Source organism: Schistocerca americana, chromosome 1 (genome assembly GCF_021461395.2).
Source record: "Schistocerca americana isolate TAMUIC-IGC-003095 chromosome 1, iqSchAmer2.1, whole genome shotgun sequence".
NCBI classification, from domain to species: Eukaryota; Metazoa; Arthropoda; class Insecta; order Orthoptera; family Acrididae; genus Schistocerca; species Schistocerca americana.
Window position 1 is genome coordinate 654,609,037 of NC_060119.1, and position 18,707 is coordinate 654,627,743.

The 18,707-nt window shown below is 39.7% G+C and overlaps 1 protein-coding gene across 2 annotated transcripts in view; it reads right to left on the reverse strand.

Moving 5' to 3' along the window:
• LOC124608216 (uncharacterized protein C05D11.1-like) overlaps positions 1-18,707 on the reverse strand; it is a 135,369-nt gene that overhangs the window by 49,659 nt on the left and 67,003 nt on the right. For both annotated transcript variants that reach the window (XM_047139968.1, XM_047139969.1), the window contains 5 exons: positions 18,224-18,323; positions 14,489-14,758; positions 13,708-13,962; positions 13,356-13,529; positions 12,921-13,157 (listed from right to left, as the gene is read on the reverse strand). In XM_047139968.1, the coding sequence (XP_046995924.1) occupies positions 12,921-13,157; positions 13,356-13,529; positions 13,708-13,962; positions 14,489-14,758; positions 18,224-18,323 (1,036 nt within the window). The remainder of the gene's footprint in view (positions 1-12,920; positions 13,158-13,355; positions 13,530-13,707; positions 13,963-14,488; positions 14,759-18,223; positions 18,324-18,707) is intronic.

Sequence of the window (18,707 nt, forward strand, 5' to 3'; positions counted from 1 at the left end):
TTGGAATTTGAGATCACCAAATGTTGTGCAGTAAAACAATTCATTTGTTTACAACTCATAACCATAAGATTGCAATGAGCATTTAGATCTATCATTTGTAGTTCAGAGACAGCATGAAGAATCAAGAGTTTCCAATGCACACACAAAACGTGTCAAACAAATCACTGATCACAGACGTGAAGTGACTTTTTTTCACTGCACAGTGGTAAAGAATCCAGAGAAATTCAAACAAAACAGCTACAGACAAAACGAGCTACAAGTTAGGTATAAATTAAATACGAAATTTTTAAATTGTGAGGCTGTAGTTACAAGATCAGTATAAATTTTATGCCACAGGTACCAGTGCAAACAGTGAAACACTATTGTCAGAGTAGAAGTTACACACTGAGGTGAAAGGGAACAAGCTTAGTAGAAAACTGGCAACACAAATGACGGAGAAGAGGTTTCAAAATATGGATTTAGCACATGCTGTAAATTTTGTAAGAGACAGTAGAGAACAAATTTTTGACGCCTTGAATAAATTTCAAACTTCTTGTGACAGGCCGATCAACACACTGATTTCACTGTTCTCCACGTTAAGTAAAAGTGTAGTATTACGATAATTTACTAAGCTTTTGGTGCAATATTCAAAATTGTTGTTGTTGTCATTGTTGATGTTCAAATGGCTCTGAGCACTATGCAACTTAACTTCTGAGGTCATCTGTCGCCTAGAACTCAGAACTAATTAAACCTAACTAACCTAAGACAACACACACATCCGTGTCCGAGGCAGGATTCGAACCTGAGACCGGAGCGGTCGCGCGGTTCCAGACTGTAGTGCCAGAACCGCTCGGCCACCAGCGGCCGGCTATTGTTGATGTTGTCTTCAGTCCAAAGACTGGTTCATGCAGCCCTCCACGCTATACTATCCTATCCAAGTCTCTTCATCTCTAAAAAACCACTGGAAGCTACATCCTTCTGAATCTGCTTACCTTACTCTTCTCTCCCTCTATGATTTTTACCCCTCACATTTCCCTCCAACACTAAATTGGTGAACCCTTGATGTCTCAGAATGTGTCCTATCAACCAATCCCTTCTTTTAATCAAATTGTGTCACATACTTCTTGTCTCCCAAGTGCTATTCAATAATTCCTCATTAGTTATGCGATCAACCCATCTAATCTTCAGTAGTCTTCTGTAGCACCACATTTCGAAAGCTTCTATTCTCCTTTCATCTACATTTATTAGTTACGTTTCATTTCCATACATGGCAACAATTCAGACAAATACCTTCAGAAAACACTTCCTAACACTTAAATCTATATGTGATAACAAATTTTTCTTCTTCAGAAATTGCTTTCTTGCCATTGCCAGTCTACATTTTATATCCTCTCTACTTTGGCCAATACCAGTTATTTTGCTGCCCTACTAGCAAAACTCATCTTCTACATTAAGTGTCTCATTACCTAGCATAACTCTCTCAGCATCACCTGATATAATTTGACAACATTCCATTACCCTTGTTTTCCCTCTGTTGATGTTCACCTTTTTCTTTTTCAAGACACTGTCCATTCTGTTCAACTGTTCCTTCAAGTCTTTTGCTGTCTTTTGACTGAATCACATCATCGGCAAACCTCAAAGTTTTTATTTCTTCTGCCTGAACTTTAATTCCTATTCAAAATTTTTCTTTGGTTTCCTTTACTGTTTTATCAAAGGGTAGAGTGAATAACATAGGAATGGGCTACAACCTTGTCTCACTCCCTTCTCAGCCACTGCTTGTCTTTTATGCCCCAGCTCTAATAACTATCGTCTGGTTAAGCTGTAAATAGCCTTTCACTCCCAGTATTTTAACAATGCTACCTTCAGAACTTCAAAGACAGTATTCCAGTCATCATTTTCAAAAGATTTCTCCAAGTCTAAAAATGCTACAAATGTAGATTTGCCTTTCCTTATTATATCTTCAAGATGAGTGATAGGGTCAGTATTACCTCTTGTGTTCTTACATTTCTCTGAAATTTAAACTGATCTCCCTGAGGTCATCTTATACCAGTTTTTCCATTCTTCTGTAAAGAATTCGTGTTAGTATTTTGCAACCACGACTTGCAGTTCAATAATTTTCACACCTGCCAGCAACTGTTTTCTTTAGAATTGGAAAGAAGAGATTTGTCATGGCTGGCTCTCCCAAGGCTATCGGTAGTTCTAACGGAATATCGTCTACTTCTGGGGCCTTGTTACATCTTAGGAGGTCTTTCACTGCTCTGTCAAATTCTTCATGCAATATTATATCTCCCACCTCATCTTCATCTACATCCACTTTGATTTTAACATTACCTTCAAGTTTATCTCCTTTGTACAGACCCTCTATGTACTCCTTCCAACTTTCAGCTTTCCCTTCTTTGCTGAGGACTCGTTTTCCATTTGAGCTCTTGATATTCATACAGCTGCTTCTGTTTTCCCCAAACGCCTCTTTAATTGCCTGCAGGCAGTATCTGTCTTTCCCCTAGTGAAATATGATTCTAAATTCTTACATTTGCCCTCTAGTCATTCCTGCTTAGCCATTTTGCACTTCCCATCAATCTCATTTTTAAACATTTGTATTCCCTTTCAACTGCTTTATTTCTGCATTTTTATATTTTCTCCTTTCATCAGTCTTATGTTATTCAATGATTTCTACTGGGTCTTGTCTTTTCACATATTTGAGACTCTGCTGCATTCACTATTTCAAGTCTTAAAGCTACCCATCTGTCTACTGTATTCCTTTCTCTGGCTCTAGTCAACAGTTACCTATCACTTCCTCTGAAACTCTCAGCAACCTCTGCTTCTTTCAACTCATCATCCGGGTCCCACTTCCTTAATTTCCTACCTTTTTCCAATTTATTCAGTTTTAATCTACAGTTCATAACCAATAAATTGTGATCAGAGTCCTCATCCGTCCCTGGAAATGTCTTGCAATTTAATAGCTGGTTCCTAAATCTCTGTCTGACTGATTTATAATCAATTTGAAACCTTCCAGTATCTACAGGTCACTTCCACATATAAAATTTCCTTATACGAGGGCTGTTCAAAATGTAAAGAAACTTTTCAAATTGCACAATAAATGTACTTTCGATTATTGATCATTTTCTTTTGTTATGTTGGTACGCATGTCTCGACAAATGTTCAGTTTCAAGTGTACAGCATACTTCATTTGTTTTTGGCAGATAGAAAGCTTAGACGTGTTTTAGTGTGCTCGGCAAATTTCGATTATTATAAAGAATAGAGCAAAGAATTTGCATCAAATTTTGTGTGAAAAAAGGAATCAAGTGCTCTAAAACACTTGAAATGTTGACAGTGGCATGTGGTGAGCCTGCTCCACGAAAATAAAATGTTAACATGTGGTAAAAGCTCTTCCAAGATGGCTGAGAAGATGCCGATGACAAACCTCACCCCGGACGCCCCAACACATCAACAACAGATGACAATGTTGAAGCTGTGAAGAACATTGTTTTGGAAAATAGTCAAATTACCAAAAGAGAAGTTGCTGAGGATGTTGGCATATCAGTCGGCTCATGTCATGCAATTTTTTCGGATGTTTTGGGCACAAGACATGTGTCAGCGAAGTTTGCTCCAAAACTTCTCAATTTTGATCAGAGAACCATTGCATGACCATCGCCCAGGAGCTCTTGAATGACATCAATGATGATCCTGATTTGCTCAAAAGGGTCGTAACTGGTGACGGAACATGGGTTTACGGTTGTGGAGTCAAAACCAACTTCGTAATAGCTTATCTGCATTCCTATTTTCTTCTTCCCTATACCCATTTCTGCATTACGCCTATTTGACTTTTGTATTTATAACCCTGTATTGACCTGGCCAGAAGTCCTCTTCCTCCAGACACTGAGTCACACTAATTCCCACTACATCTAACTGCAACCCATCTATTCCCCTTTTTAAATTCTCTAACTCACCTGCCTGATTAAGGGATCTAACATTCCATACTCCAAGTCACACAATGACAGTTTTGTTTCCTGATCCAAATTGGGGGACTACATTACCTCCACAATATTTTACCCAGGACAAAGCCATCATCATTTAACCATACAGTAGAGCTGCATGTCCTTGGGAAACGTTACAGCTGTAGTTACCCTTTGCTTTCAGCTGTTCACAGTACCAACACAGCAAAGCCATTTTGGTTGATGTTACAAGGCCGGATCAGTCAATCTTCCAGACCATCGCCCCTGAAACTGCTGAAAAGGCTGCTGCCCCTTCTCAGGAACCACACATTTGTCTGGCCTCTCAACAGAAACCTCTTTGTTGTGGTTGTACCTACAGTAATTCTATCCATATCACTGGGGCAACACAAGTCACCCCACCGATGGCAAGGTCCATGGTTCAATATGCAATGCTAAATCTCCAATCTTTGACAAATATGAAGTTCAATATAAGCTGACAGCAAATCCAGAACATGTTATACCTGCATTTATATGCTTACAGGTTACCACCCAGCAAATAAGTGTGTTGTGTAGTATGGGAAAGAGAGACCCACTGATGCCATGATCCAACTGCGGTGATTTCTGTCCTAGACGTTTGTTGGTGGCAGGAAAATGCTGAGCAAAGTGAGAATCAGGTTGGGAAGGAGTTACACAATATTGTGTCAATGTGAAACAATTAGGTGGGTGGTTGCAGAGGTGGTGGTACACACCTAAAGGGGGGGAGGGAGGGGAGAATTCACAGTAAGAGAAATATGAAGAAAAAAGTTTTGGAATCCATTTTACAAGGGAGTGTGAAATCGGTGTGGTGGACTAGGAGAAAGAGGGGTAGACTGAAGGCAAAGACCAATGTAGAAGTGAATAACAGGGGTTGTAAAACCTATGATATGTTGTAGGAAGAGTTCCCTATCAACACAGTCAAGGAAAAATAACTCATTTTGTGGAAGAAGAGGGCGCAAGAAGGTGTCACAGATTGTGAAGAAGATACTGAAATCAGCAATATTATATTGACAGCATGCTCCACAACTTGTTACTGCTTTGGCAGGGTACAGCAGTGGCCATTCCACAAGATGTGAAGGATAGCACAGAGGTATTCCTTATCTTAAGACATGGAGATCTACATACTGAAAGGACTGCATTTCACTTCATTTCAAAGCAAAGTTAGCCTGGCATTGTGACAAGTGGTGCCAACTGTAGCATGAACACAGGCATTGCAGATGATGGAATTAGCACTGACAGTGACAAGCAGAGCACTAAATGATTAAGGGCAAGAGAGCAAGAAGAAGAAAATATAGGAAGGTACATTGTGGGCAAGAAGGCAAAGTACTGATCTACAAGAACAGAGATTCATTATGAGCAGGTGAAATGATCAGATAAAATGGCACATCCCAGGTGATTTGGCTGACCACTAGCATGCAAATCTATACTCACTGTACACCCTATCATTTCTTTATGGTCTTCTACATCTATGATGTAAGTCCTAACTTACAGTGGCTGACAAATGATCACAAATTACATCAGATGAGTATTATATTTATTTTCCTCTCACATTCTGTTTCTAAATTTTAATTTCGTAGCTCTCTCATTTCCTGGCTTGATTAGGCTGTATGGGAACTAACAACACCATGAACTCAAATCAAATGTCTATCTTAATCTAGATGAATCGCTGACAAAGCTGGCCGAGAGCCACTGCTTTTCTAAACCAACCTGCATACCTACAGTTGTCTGTTGAAGGTGGATGTGACAAATTTTCGAATGTGTCATTACTGTTTGGGGTCATAACTGTTTTCGCTATTTTTCAAAGGTATCTTGTACAGCGCATACAATAGTGTGAACTATCTGGAAGATGTAATCATGACAGGGGTCACATGAAAGTGATATCTGCATAACCTTTGGCATTATCTAAATTTTAAACCCAACAGCCTTCACTGCTATTTGGGCAAATGTAACTTCTTTGGTTGGTTGGTTGGTTTTGGGGAAAGAGACCAAACAGCGAGGTCATCGGTCTCATCATATTAGGGAAGGAAGTCGGCCGTGCCCTTTCAGAGGAACCATCCCGGCATTTGCCTGGAGCGATTTAGGGAAATCACGGAAAACCTAAATCAGGATGGCTGGACGCGGGATTGAACCGTCGTCCTCCCGAATGCGAGTCCAGTGTGCTAACCACTGCACCACCTCACTCGGTTAACTTCTTTGAGCCAAGCTTCAACTACCTTATAAACACATTAACACATTGAGGACAGTGGCAGTTGATGGTGGACAGGTGTATGGGCGGTTAAAAAGGCACAGTGTCGAGTCAAGCTTGTGCTGTTAGGAACTATGTTCAGTGTACAAGGAAGGGTGCTTCTATAATCCTACTGTCAAGTTAGGACCAGCTGAACTACACTATGAGATCAGAAGTATCCAGACACCTGGCTGAAAATGACTCACAAGTTCTTGGTGCCCTCCAGCAGTAATGCTGGAATTCAATATGGTGTTGGCTCGCCCTTAGCCTCGATGACAGCTTACACTCTCGCAGGCATATGTTCAAATTCCACTATCGCAGGCATATGTTCAATCAGGTGCTGGAGGGAACAGCAGCCCATTCTTCATGGAGTGCTGCACTGCAAGAGGTATCGATGTTGGTCGGTGAGGCCTGGCATGAAGTCGGCATTCCAAAACATCCCAAAGCTCTACAGGATTGAGGTCAGGACTCTGTGCAGGCCAGTCCATTACAGGGATGTTATTATCGTGTAACCACTCCACCACAGGCCATGCATTATGAACAGGTGCTCAATCATGTTGAAAGATTCAATCGCCATCCCCGAATTGCTTTTCAATAGTGGGAAGCAAGAAGGTGCTTAAAACATCAATGTAGGCCTGTGCTGTGACAGTGCCAAGCAAAACAGCAAGGAGTGCAAGCCCCCTCCATGAAAAACATGACCACACCATTACACCACCACCTCCGAATTTTACTGTTGGCACTACACACGCTGGTAGACGACGTTCACCGGGCATTCGCCATACCCACACCCTGCCTTCGGATCACCACATTGTGTACCATGATTTGTCACTCCACAAAACGATTTTACACCGGTCAATCATCCAATGTTTATGCTCCTTACACCAAGCGAGGTGTCGTTTGGGATTTACCAGCATGATGTGTGGCTTATGAGCAGCCGCTCGGCCATGAAATCCGAGTTTTCTCACCTCCCGCCTAATTGTCATAGTACTTACAGTGGATCCTGATGCAGTTTGGAATTCCTGTGTGGTGGTCTGGGTAGATGTCTGCCTATTACACATTACGAGCCTCGTCAACTGTCTGTGGTCTCCGTCAGTCAACAGATGAGGTTGGCCTGTATACTTTTGTGCTGTAACTGTCCCTTCACATTTCCACTTCACTATCACTTCAGAAATAGTGGACCTAGGGATGTTTAGGAGTGTGAAATCTCAAGTACAGATGCATGACACCAAGTGACACCCAATCACTTGACCAACATTTGAAGAACGTTCAGTTCTGCAGATCCCTCCTTTCTGCTCTCTCACGATGTCTAATGACTACTGAGGTCAATGATATGTAGTACCTGGCAGTAGGTGGCAGCACAATGCACCTAATATGAAAAACATATGTTTTTGGGGGTCTCCAGATACTTCCAACAGGGCAGTGGTGATTATTGTGATTATTATTATTATTGCCAAACAGTGTTACCCCCAAACTACGTCTGACAGCAACTTGTGTGTTTGCTAGCACATTATTTGTGACCTATCACAGCTCTGAGATGGTGATATTCGATGGTGATATTCAAAACATGCACTCCATAATGCTCTTTGAAAGTAAGTTATATGCCGTACAGAAATTTTTATGTACGATATTGCTGATTCAGACTTATTTTGGATTCGTCTTATGAAGGTCAGATGACATTTGCTTTGCTTGTTTTTTTTTCTCTCAACTATCCCTTCATGAGATCTGCTTTTACCAACCACCCACAATGAAACCCTGCTTTTACACTTTGCAAGGGACTTCAAAAACATGGTGTAAAATACAGGAAAATGTAAAATGGAAATAATGTTTTAAGCGCTGTAAAAGTTATGTATAGCACAACCCCTTGAATTTTTGCACTTTATGTAAGTGCACATAATAGGCATCAAAACACTCATGGTAGGGACTTGTTTATTATCTAACAATGGTTTATTATCTAATAAAAACCACTGATATAATGGGACTGATAATTGGGAAGGAGCAACATTTGACTCAATTTCATACGTAATTATTGATGGAATGCCTGCAGCTGTCATTCATTATTTAAGTAATGAAACACTGCATCAGTTACATATTTTTTTCATGCTTAGCACAGTGTGTTTCGAGAATAAATCCTTGAAACATGCATTGCTCAGCATGAGAATATATGTAATTCGCTCTCTGTTTAAACAAAAAAACATTTGAGCAACGCAAACTGAATGAAGGTGTCACAACTAGTGCTACAAGCGGCCAAAAGACAAACACACTAAATATGGTTCAACAGTGGTGTGACAATGATTACAACAATCACAAAACTGCACATGCGCTGTAGAGACAGCCTGGAAATCATTGTGATTGTTCAAGATACCTTTATCTGTACAAACCTAGTTACTCCATCAGCCATCATGCAGTGTAGAGTTTGGCAGTGGCAGGAGATACGGTACGAATTTTTCCAACTTTTACACATTTACTGGTTTCCCCACAACTGCCATTACATGCTTGTCCCACTTCATATTGCTCTGCAATGTTACGCCCAAATATTTAATCGACGTGACTGTGTCAAGCGCTACACTACTAATGGAGTATTCAAACATTACGGGATTCTTTTTCCTATTCATCTGCATTAATTTACATTTATCTATATTTAGAGTTAGCTGCCATTCTTTACACCAATCACAAATCCTGTCCAAGTCATCTTGTATCTTCCTACAGTCACTCAACAACGACACCTTCCTGTACACCATAGCATCATCAGCAAACAGCCGCACATTGCTATCCACCCTATCCAAATGATCATTTATGTAGATAGAAAACAATAGCGGACCTACCGCACTTCCCTGGGGCACTCCAGATGATACCCTCACCTCCGATGAATACTCACCATCGAGGACAACATACTGGGTTCTATTACTTAATAAGTCTTCGAGCCACTCACATATTTGGCAACCAATCCCATATGCTCATACCTTAGTTAGGAGTCTGCAGTTTGCCACAGAGTCAAACGCTTTCCAGAAGTCAAGGAATATGCCATCCGTCTGATACCCTTCATCCATGGTTCGCAAGATACCATGTGGAAAAAAGCGCAAGTTGCGTTTCGCAGGAGCGATGCTTTCTAAAGCCGTGCTGATGCATGGACAGCAACTTCTCTGTCTCAAGGAAATTCATTATATTCGAACTGAGAATATGTTCAAGAATCCTGCAACAAACCGATGTTAAGGATATTGGTCTGTAATTCTGAGGATCCGTCCTTCTACTCTTCTTATGTACAGGTGTCACCTGCACTTTTTTCCAGTCACTCGGGACTTTACGTTGGGCAAGAGATTCGCAATAAATGCAAGCTAGGTAAGGAGCCAGTGCAGTAGAGTACTCTCTGTAAAACCGAATTGGAATCCCATCAGGACCTGGCGATTTATTTATTTTCAACCCATTCAGCTGCTTCACAACCCCAGGGATGTCTATCACTATGCCCTCCATACGGGAATCTGTACAAGACTCAAACGGCACTATGTTTGTACGATCCTCCTGCGTGAAAGATTTCTCAAATGCTAAATTTAAAATTTCAGCTTTCGTTTTGCTGCCTTCCGTTGCCAGGCCAGACTGATCAGTGAGAGAATGGATGGAAGCCTTCAACCCGCTTACCGATTTTACGTAAGACCAGAATTTCCTTGGGTTTTCAGCAAGATCTTTTGCTAAGGCATGACGGTGGTAGTGGTTGAATGCTTCGTGCATCGCTCTTTTTACAGCAGCATGAATCTCTACTAACTTTTGCCTGTCCTCATTCTCCCAATCTTTCATGTACCACGAGTGCAACTGCCTTTGCTCCTGAGTATTCTCCGAATTGCGCTGTTAAACCACGGTGGGTCTTTTCGGTCCGTAACCCACTTTTTCGGCACATACTTGTCCAATGCGTGATTTACAATGTGTTTAAAATTTGCCCATAATTCTTCCACGTCCATCGTACCGGAAGTAAATGAAGTCGATTCATTTACTAAGTGGGATGGTAACAACTGCTTATCTGCTCTTTTAACAACTGCTTATCTGCTCTTTCTAGTAAGAATACTCTCCTAGCCTTCTTGACCGATTTTTCAACTTTCGTACCATAGTCGTAATGACAACATCATGATCACTAATCCCTGTCTCAACACTGGCACCATCGATGAGGTCTGGTCTGTTCGTGGCTACCAGATCTAAAATATTTCCATTACGCGTTGGCTGTCGAATTAGCTGCTCAAGATAGTTTTCAGATAATGTGTTCAAAAGCAATTTACACGACGGCTTGTCAGTACCACCTGTAATGAATCCATAGACATCCCAGCCTATACTTGGTAGGTTGAAGTCGCCTCTGACTAATATAGCATGATCCGGGTACTTCTGCGATACAGAATGTAGACTCCCTTTGAATGATTCTAGAACTGTCACGGTGGAACCTGATGGCTGGTAATAACACCCAACAATTAACTTTATTTCCCCTAGCGCTGTTAAACGTGTCCAGATAACTTCACAATCACACTCTACTTCAACCTCAGTAGACACGATATTTTTGTCAACTGCAATGAACACACCACCTCCTACGGTGTCTAATCTGTCTTTCCAACACAGTTTCCAATCCTCACTAAATATTTCAGAACTTCCTATCTCAGGGTTCAGCCAGGTCTCAGTCCCGAGAATAATTTGCGCGCCACACTCTTCCTGGAGGGCATTAAATTCAGGAATTTTATTCCGAACACTATGAAAATTTACTGCTAATATCTTGATAGCTGAAGTGTCTTTACACTGAGCGCGTCCTGATTTCCCTGCCTGCACGTCGATTGGTGAGTGTTCATCAGGACACCTCGCACTACTGCCTAGCCTAAAAAACTCCCATGTGCACGCCACAAGTACTCTGCTACCCGAGTGGCCGCTTCCTTTGTGTAGTGCACCCCTGACCTATCTAGGGGCATCCTACAATTCCCCAGCCAATAGCGAAAGTCTAGAAATCTGCAGCCAAGACCGTCATGAGTCGACGAAGCCCCTGGTTGAGACCCTCCACTCGGCTCCAAACCAAAGGACCCCGATCCACTCTGGGAACGATGCTGCAAAATAGAGAGCTCTGCTTGCACCCCGCATGCGAGGTCAGCAGTCTTCACCAAATCCGCCAGCCGCCTGTACGAACTGAGGATCACCTCAGAACCCAAGCGACAGGTATCACTGGTGCCGACGTGAGCAACTACTTGCGCATGACTGCACTCCGTACGCTCGATAGCCGCAGGCAAGGCCGCCTCCACATCTTGGATGAGGCCCCCCAACAGACGCAATATGGATACAGCGTGAGATACCCTATCCCAATTCTTCCACAACTTAAAAAACATTTTCTTCAGCTCCGCAAGTCATTTACGTGGGTGTTCTCCTCTGTCTCACTGATGAATTCAACTTACCCTAACTTTACAATAAGTAGCAATCTATCTTTTGCTACTTTTTGATATTCCTACATGGAGTTTCCATTGTTTGGTCAGTTCAACTGCTTTTCTTGAACAATGCAGGTAGGAACTGTCTCCACTACAGTTCATTATCTTATAATCCCTCTTGTCCCAAGATACATTACTATCTGTATTGCAGCCACTTCCTGCTCCTATCTCATTCCACCTTCCAATCTTAAATCAACCTCTCACTGTCCACTGTTACTTATCTATTAAAAACAATGTCACCCATTTTATATTTATACATCTCTTTCTTCTTTTGTGGGTCCTCAATTTTCCCACAATGCTTTGCATCAGCCTACCTTCTAAATGTCCCCTTCCATGGTCCTCATACCCTCAACCTCCCCTTCACACATCATGTTCCACACCACCATAATCTTTCTTAACCCCCCTCCCTCCCTGTTCCATTTCCTTGCCAACTGAACCAAGTCTGCTACTAGTCACAGTTAGTCCTCAGCACTTGAGATAAAAGTGTGTGTGTGTGTGTGTGTGTGTGTGTGTCAGCGTCCATCCTATACACATAGAAGTATTGCTACCAATGAAGTAGTGGATAGTGCACGCAAATCAAAAATTTTGCTTCTAATTCTTGGAAAATCTTATTTGTTCTAATCTTTACACCTAACAAGCCTAATACTGGAAAAATGTTGCCACTGATTATGAGATTATCTTGCCCAGCCCGAAAAACATTGTTTCATCCACAACATATAAGAATATGCACTTAACTGCAACATCTTCACATTTAAGGGAAAATAACTGTTTGTTATGAAATGCTAACATGCAGCAAGTTCGCAATTTGTCTAGCCAATCTTTAAGAAAGTCATGTGTGTGAAGAATGGGCAAAATTAAGCACTAACATTTAAAATTACTCTCAAGCTGTTATTGAAAGTTAATGAATTTATATAGAGCCACCAATGCCACAGTGAGCTGAAGTAAATGTGACAAACCATCACAACATAAATGGGAGACACAATGATATGTATAAATGACCAACTGCCTCACATGGTTTCCCAAATGTTAAATGCGAGCACTTGCAGTTTGGAATGTTCCAAATTTCCTTAAATCTATTTATTTGAAAATGAGCATAAATTATGGAAAGAATACATACTTCCCAGAGTAGAACTTTAACAACAGATTGTTTTATCTTCTACTCTAATAATCACAATATCTCTGACAATGTTTAACATTCAACACTAATGCATAAGTAAACTACATTCAAAGCAACTCAAAGGTTTATGAACTACCAACAATTAAAATGTACTTATATTTTAACTGTAGATAAACACTCAACAGGTAACTTACTTGTAATGTAAGTAAAGCTGTATGTGAATAAGGGCCACACTGAAACCTCGATCCAGATTCCAGCCCTATGCGAGTACTGCTTCCGACTGTATCCTCCTCCAATTCAGCAACTACTTCTTCGTATGGAACTAATTTATCACCCCGCTGTATAGGTAGTTCCAGAAGAGAATCCAACAATAGTGGAAGATATGGTCTGAGATTCTGATCAATGACTGAAGTATCCATCAGCACAAACATCTAAGAAAGTGATCAGACTCTGTCACTTACAAGTAAACATCAATGTGATTTTATTATACATCAAGTGGTTATAAACTTACATTGCAATAAGAAGAGAGTTCGCATTTTGCAGACTATTATCTGTCCTTTACCTTAGAGTTATTCACATTTATAAATTACGATAATGATAAGGCAAATACACAACACCTGATAACTTACATAGATAAAATTTGTATGAATATCATCAAGATGCATCTGTACTGGCACACCAGAAAGGTCGAATTTAGGGTGCTGTTCTGATGAATCAGTTGTGTATCGCTTAATAGGATGAAAATTTATGGACGCTATACTAGGAATTGGCACTGATGTCAGCATCTCTTCTGGAGGTGGTTTCTGGAAAGTAATACATCCTATTTAAATAAATGTAACACACTTATTATGAATTGTATCCTTTGCTGTCTTTTTATTGTCACTAAATTTATTTTTTTGTTCACAATTACAGTAATCGAACTAGAAATATGATGACCATCTCTACTGCAAAATCACATGGGGGGAAAAAATATATTTATACCTCATTCTCTAACATAGCATGGCGGAGTTTCTCCCCTTTTTCTGATAGCCCTTCCTTGCCCAAAGACTGTCTCTGGGCCTCAACCCTCTGACGTTCCTCATCAGCCATACGTTTTTGTTCAGTTATACTTGGCACACCGCGCACTGTTACGCTTGGTGCCTCCACTAGGTGTTTCCTTAGTAGTCCTATCCAAAAGTCTTCCGGTTCTCGTTCCATTTGACGAAGATCTTCAACTTGATTTAAGCGATGGTCTAGCTATTACAAACAAAACAACACATCAGTTCACTGTTTCTTGAAGATTATTTAACAGCTTTAGCAATGATAAATACACATGTACTACCACTGTTCCCACCAGAATATACTCTGCCATATGTGCATCACAAAGAATGGCGCATGCATACATAACTAAGAATGGTGCTGAACTCTTTTCTGACTACTGTAAGCATCCATATAGCTTTCATTGTTACTAAACAGATGTCATTTTCTTTAAACATTCTTTGCAGAAATGGATCTGAGGTTAAGAGTAAAGCAAAGACAAAAAATGCATTGCTACCCTCACATATAAATTATTTTTCTTAAATATAATGAAAAGACCCAACTCACTTTAATTAGGCAGACAAAACAAAGACATCCAACCATTAAAGTTGCTAACCTGAAGCTTCCTTGCTGGCATCCTACTACTTCATTAATATTTAATATGTATTCTACTACCTATTGCTATTTCTATAATTAAAAGTATGTTTCACAGCAGTTTAATTTTCTGTTTACCAAACTGACTTACATCTTCTTTGGTGTTCCCATATAACATGTCACCGATAATCATGAATGCAATGCTGTCATGAGGGCTGTTCTCCAAATGACTAAGAGATTCCAGAATTTGTCTGTGAATAACTGCACGCATGCGGCGCATATCAATTTTTTCGTCACCACGTGCTATTCCATTGAGTACTTGCATTAAACGATCACGTACCAAGCACAGTTTCTGATTAGGAACATTCTCAAAGATCAGATATAACATTGATTCAGAATTCTCTGCCAAAGAGTAGCCCACCTGCAAATGTCAGATGTAAAAATAACAGTGAGTGAGGAAACGTTACACACGTTAAACACCAAGAGTAAAATTTCATTTTAAAAAGTCACTAGCTAGATTTTATTTCAATTCACATACCATCAACTTTAATATCAAATGTATGTCCAAGAAAATTGAGAATCATCAAACAGGCAAAGATTGGAAACTCTGATACATGAAAATGAAATCAAAAGAATGTATGCACTAAAGTATTACTATTAGTAAGGCACTATTATGAACTGACATGCATACAAATTAAGTGCCACTTCTAATATGTTCCAAACAACACTGGTTGCAAGGTGGAGCAGTAATTTGTACTGGATCGTTATTTCACAATCCTCCATGTTCAGCTGTAATGATCTCATTAGCATTTTATAGTTTTCTCTCGTGTAGTATAATAAACATTCAAAGTCTGTATCCCAACCAAAAAGCACTTAAGAATACTGCCCACACACAAACATCACGAGAAACAATGCCTAACTTGTATTTGGACCTTGTCTTTCAATGACATGTGATTTATTTTAGCATCTCTTCTCAAATTTATGGGTTGGGTCATTGGATTAGGGAAGGACGGGGAAGGCAGTCTGCTGTTCCCTTCCGAAGGAACCATCCCAGCATTTGCCTGGAGCGACTTAGGGAAATCAGGGAAAACCTAAATCAGGATGGCCAGATGCGGGATTGAACTGTCGTCCTCCCGAATGCGAGTCCACCTCGATCGGTGTCAAATTTAAGACTGGATGGGGTTCACATAACTGAATAAAGTACAATGCATTTCTAACCTGCCCCCAACCCTCAACTGCAGATTTAATATTTTCAAGATGATTACCACTATCTATCTCAAAATCATGTCAACCAAAACAGACAAGCATTTCACTGAGTACATCGATTGAATTCCAATATATTATCACCTGTATCATTTGTTGGAAAGCAATAACCACGTCAAAAAATGTATAAATTTAATAAATTTAGCACTGGAAATAGCAATTGAAAAGATGCAACAATACTTGTGTTTGCTGAACAGATTTGGCTGAGTACTGTTGCTTACAAACATTACACTGGAAGTCAATACTGTGTGTTTTGAATGACTTCTCGGTTCGCTTAGTGTCTCAAAATAGGCTTCAGAATTTATTGCCTTTTACACTCCATCAAATCCACATACAGCATTCCTTTAGTGCCCCAAAAAACTACAGGCATAATCTTGCTGACTTATAAGTGTTTGGTTTATGGATGAAGCAGTATGATCCCAAAATGTTTATTGGTGTTTTGTTCCATATTAGCTTAGGAAACGCTTATATTGTCACACTTCTTTTCAATAGCCCTTCTACTACATGAAAATAAAAGGAAAGGCCATAGAAGCAGTCACTCAATTCGTTTAGTGGTTCTGAGAAACCAATAAGCACTAAACATGGGGTACCTTAATTGTTTAATCACAGTCACTTGCAAAATGTACTGACAAATCTCCGCCCACTGCTGAGGTATCCTGAACCCGTTTTCATAAAATTTTTCATCCATTTTCTGTAGCCTTTTCACAACTTGTTTGGTCACTTACGCTATCGTCATGACCACTTATTTGTCTTTGCATTCTCAAACAAGTGATACTAACAACTCACATCTTCAATCACCACATTCAGTCTGCATATGGCAGATATTTCATGATGAATGTTTAAATCTTTGAGATTTTTTTGCACTAAAAACTGCACTACAGAACATATTTCATATTTGTTGCTGTCTTCAATTGCATCTCTCAGTATAGACGACTGCTATAGGTGAAGAAGATGCAATGTGGCTTTCCCACTACTGCAGCTCTTAGCACACTTACCTGCTGCACGAGTTAGTGTAGACTATTTTTTCCCTTAACTACTTCCCATGCTACATGAAAATGAGCTTCATCTCAAACAGCCCTCTGATTAAGTGCACATTTTAAACAGATTTACAGGAATTGGGGGGGGGGGGGGGGGGGGGGCACCTCAATTGCATCTTAGTGAGGATTAAGAGAACAAACCAGGATAGATCCCAAAGTCCAATTCAGATATTAGGACCCCTGAGGTATTAATACTGATGCATTACTTTAAGTGCAACAGATGCGCATACGACCAGCTTCCCAACACAAATTTTACACAGCATTTTGAGTCAAAGTCTGCTGTCCTTTGGATGAAATGTAAGACATGTGACACAAAACTTCAGGGCTTTACATGAATGTGAACAGCGTGTGAACCAGTCATTTTGATCCCAGGCTATGAGATTCAGAAGCAAACAGGTCTGGGCTGTAACTGCTGTAAGTATAGTTCTGTTGAACCTTTAGCATAGTTGAGTGTGTCACCCTGACAGGGCAGTGAACCACTGGATAGTGTTGTTAGGTGCCCTGTTACCATATGTGTATTCCTGAGACATCTGTATTCTGTCTTACACAAATGTTGGACATAGTGGACTGAGACAATTCAGGCTATGACTTCACATCAGGCAGCAGCCCAGTTACTTCTACTCCACATCTTCCTATAGGAATACTGACTCAATAAGACACTGACATGGACCTTACAAAACAATCTGCTTTCATTCCTCTTTATTTAAGGACAAATGGAAATGCTTAATACAACTAAGTTTGACAGCAGAGAAGAGAGTCAATGACATAATACTAGAATTGTATATGACCAACATATCTAAAAGAAAATAAGATATGTTAGTAATTATGTAATACAACCAGTTGGTGAGTTTTTGTGTTTATGGCAGTTGCAGACAGAAAGAGGTCAAGAGGGAAAGGGGAGAATGTAGAAAATAGTTTAGGTTTGAATAGTTCCTTACTTGATCACCTGCAATTTTTTAAGATGAGTGCTAGTGCTCCAAACCAGGTTTGACAAATTCAATTATTATTTATTTCTCAACATAAGCTTTTAAATTCAACAACTCTTAAGAATAGTTTGTGTAGTGGTTACAGCTAATTAGTAATAAAATAATGAATTGTTTTATTGAGCTTTTTGATAGTCTAAGCTACTAATTTAACGAATCTCTCTGAAATGGCAACTGTGTAGACAAACTGTTGTCGAACCATGAGAAAGGACAAAGTAGCTTGGAAGAATAACTACACACCAACGTCACTGTGAGCAACTGCAATAATTTTGAGGCACTCATGTACAATCAATTTGATACACACTTAGTCGAGAAAACATCTTGAGTGCCAAACAGTTAGAATTTTTAAAATGACTGTACTGAACAGTATATATAGCCATTTAGACAGTAGATACACTACAAACAACAAGGGAACTACTACCACTGAGAAGATTCTGTAATATAGATAAAGCTTTTGACTGCATTGCAAATAATTGTTGTGCAAAAATTACGTAATTAATTATGAAGTGAATATAAAAATTGGAACTTTTTTTACTACAAAAGAAAATATTGTTGAAAAAATTGTCAGTATCTCTTATCTTTTTTACAATAATTTTACAATACCTTACTAGCATATGGATCATCTATTTCAACAAATTCCTTCTGCAATGGACTGACAGATGTATCCGTCAAGTACTTCAGCATCACAGAGCAGGCACACATTCTGAAAAAACATGTTGTTGAACTCACATTATGATAAGACTTTTACAAAGAAGAAAACAAAAATTTATGAAAAAAGCTTGTTTAAGCTTAGTACTACTCCCAAAATGAACAAAGAATAACCATATTTTTTGTTGCTTTCTTGTTCACTTATGATATAATTACACAAAGAGAATGAGACCACAACTTACTCTCCACTCTCATTCCACTAGTCGCTACCAGTTTTGGTACAACACTTATTGAATTATTCATGTTGACAGAAAATAAAACAATGCAGGAAACAGAGACTGTTGCCTTAAAAGCCTGTCACATTTTCTAAGATAATAATGAATAAAATGCTTTTTAAGGAGCTGCACATATAAAGTGGGCAAAATGTAACTCATCCAGA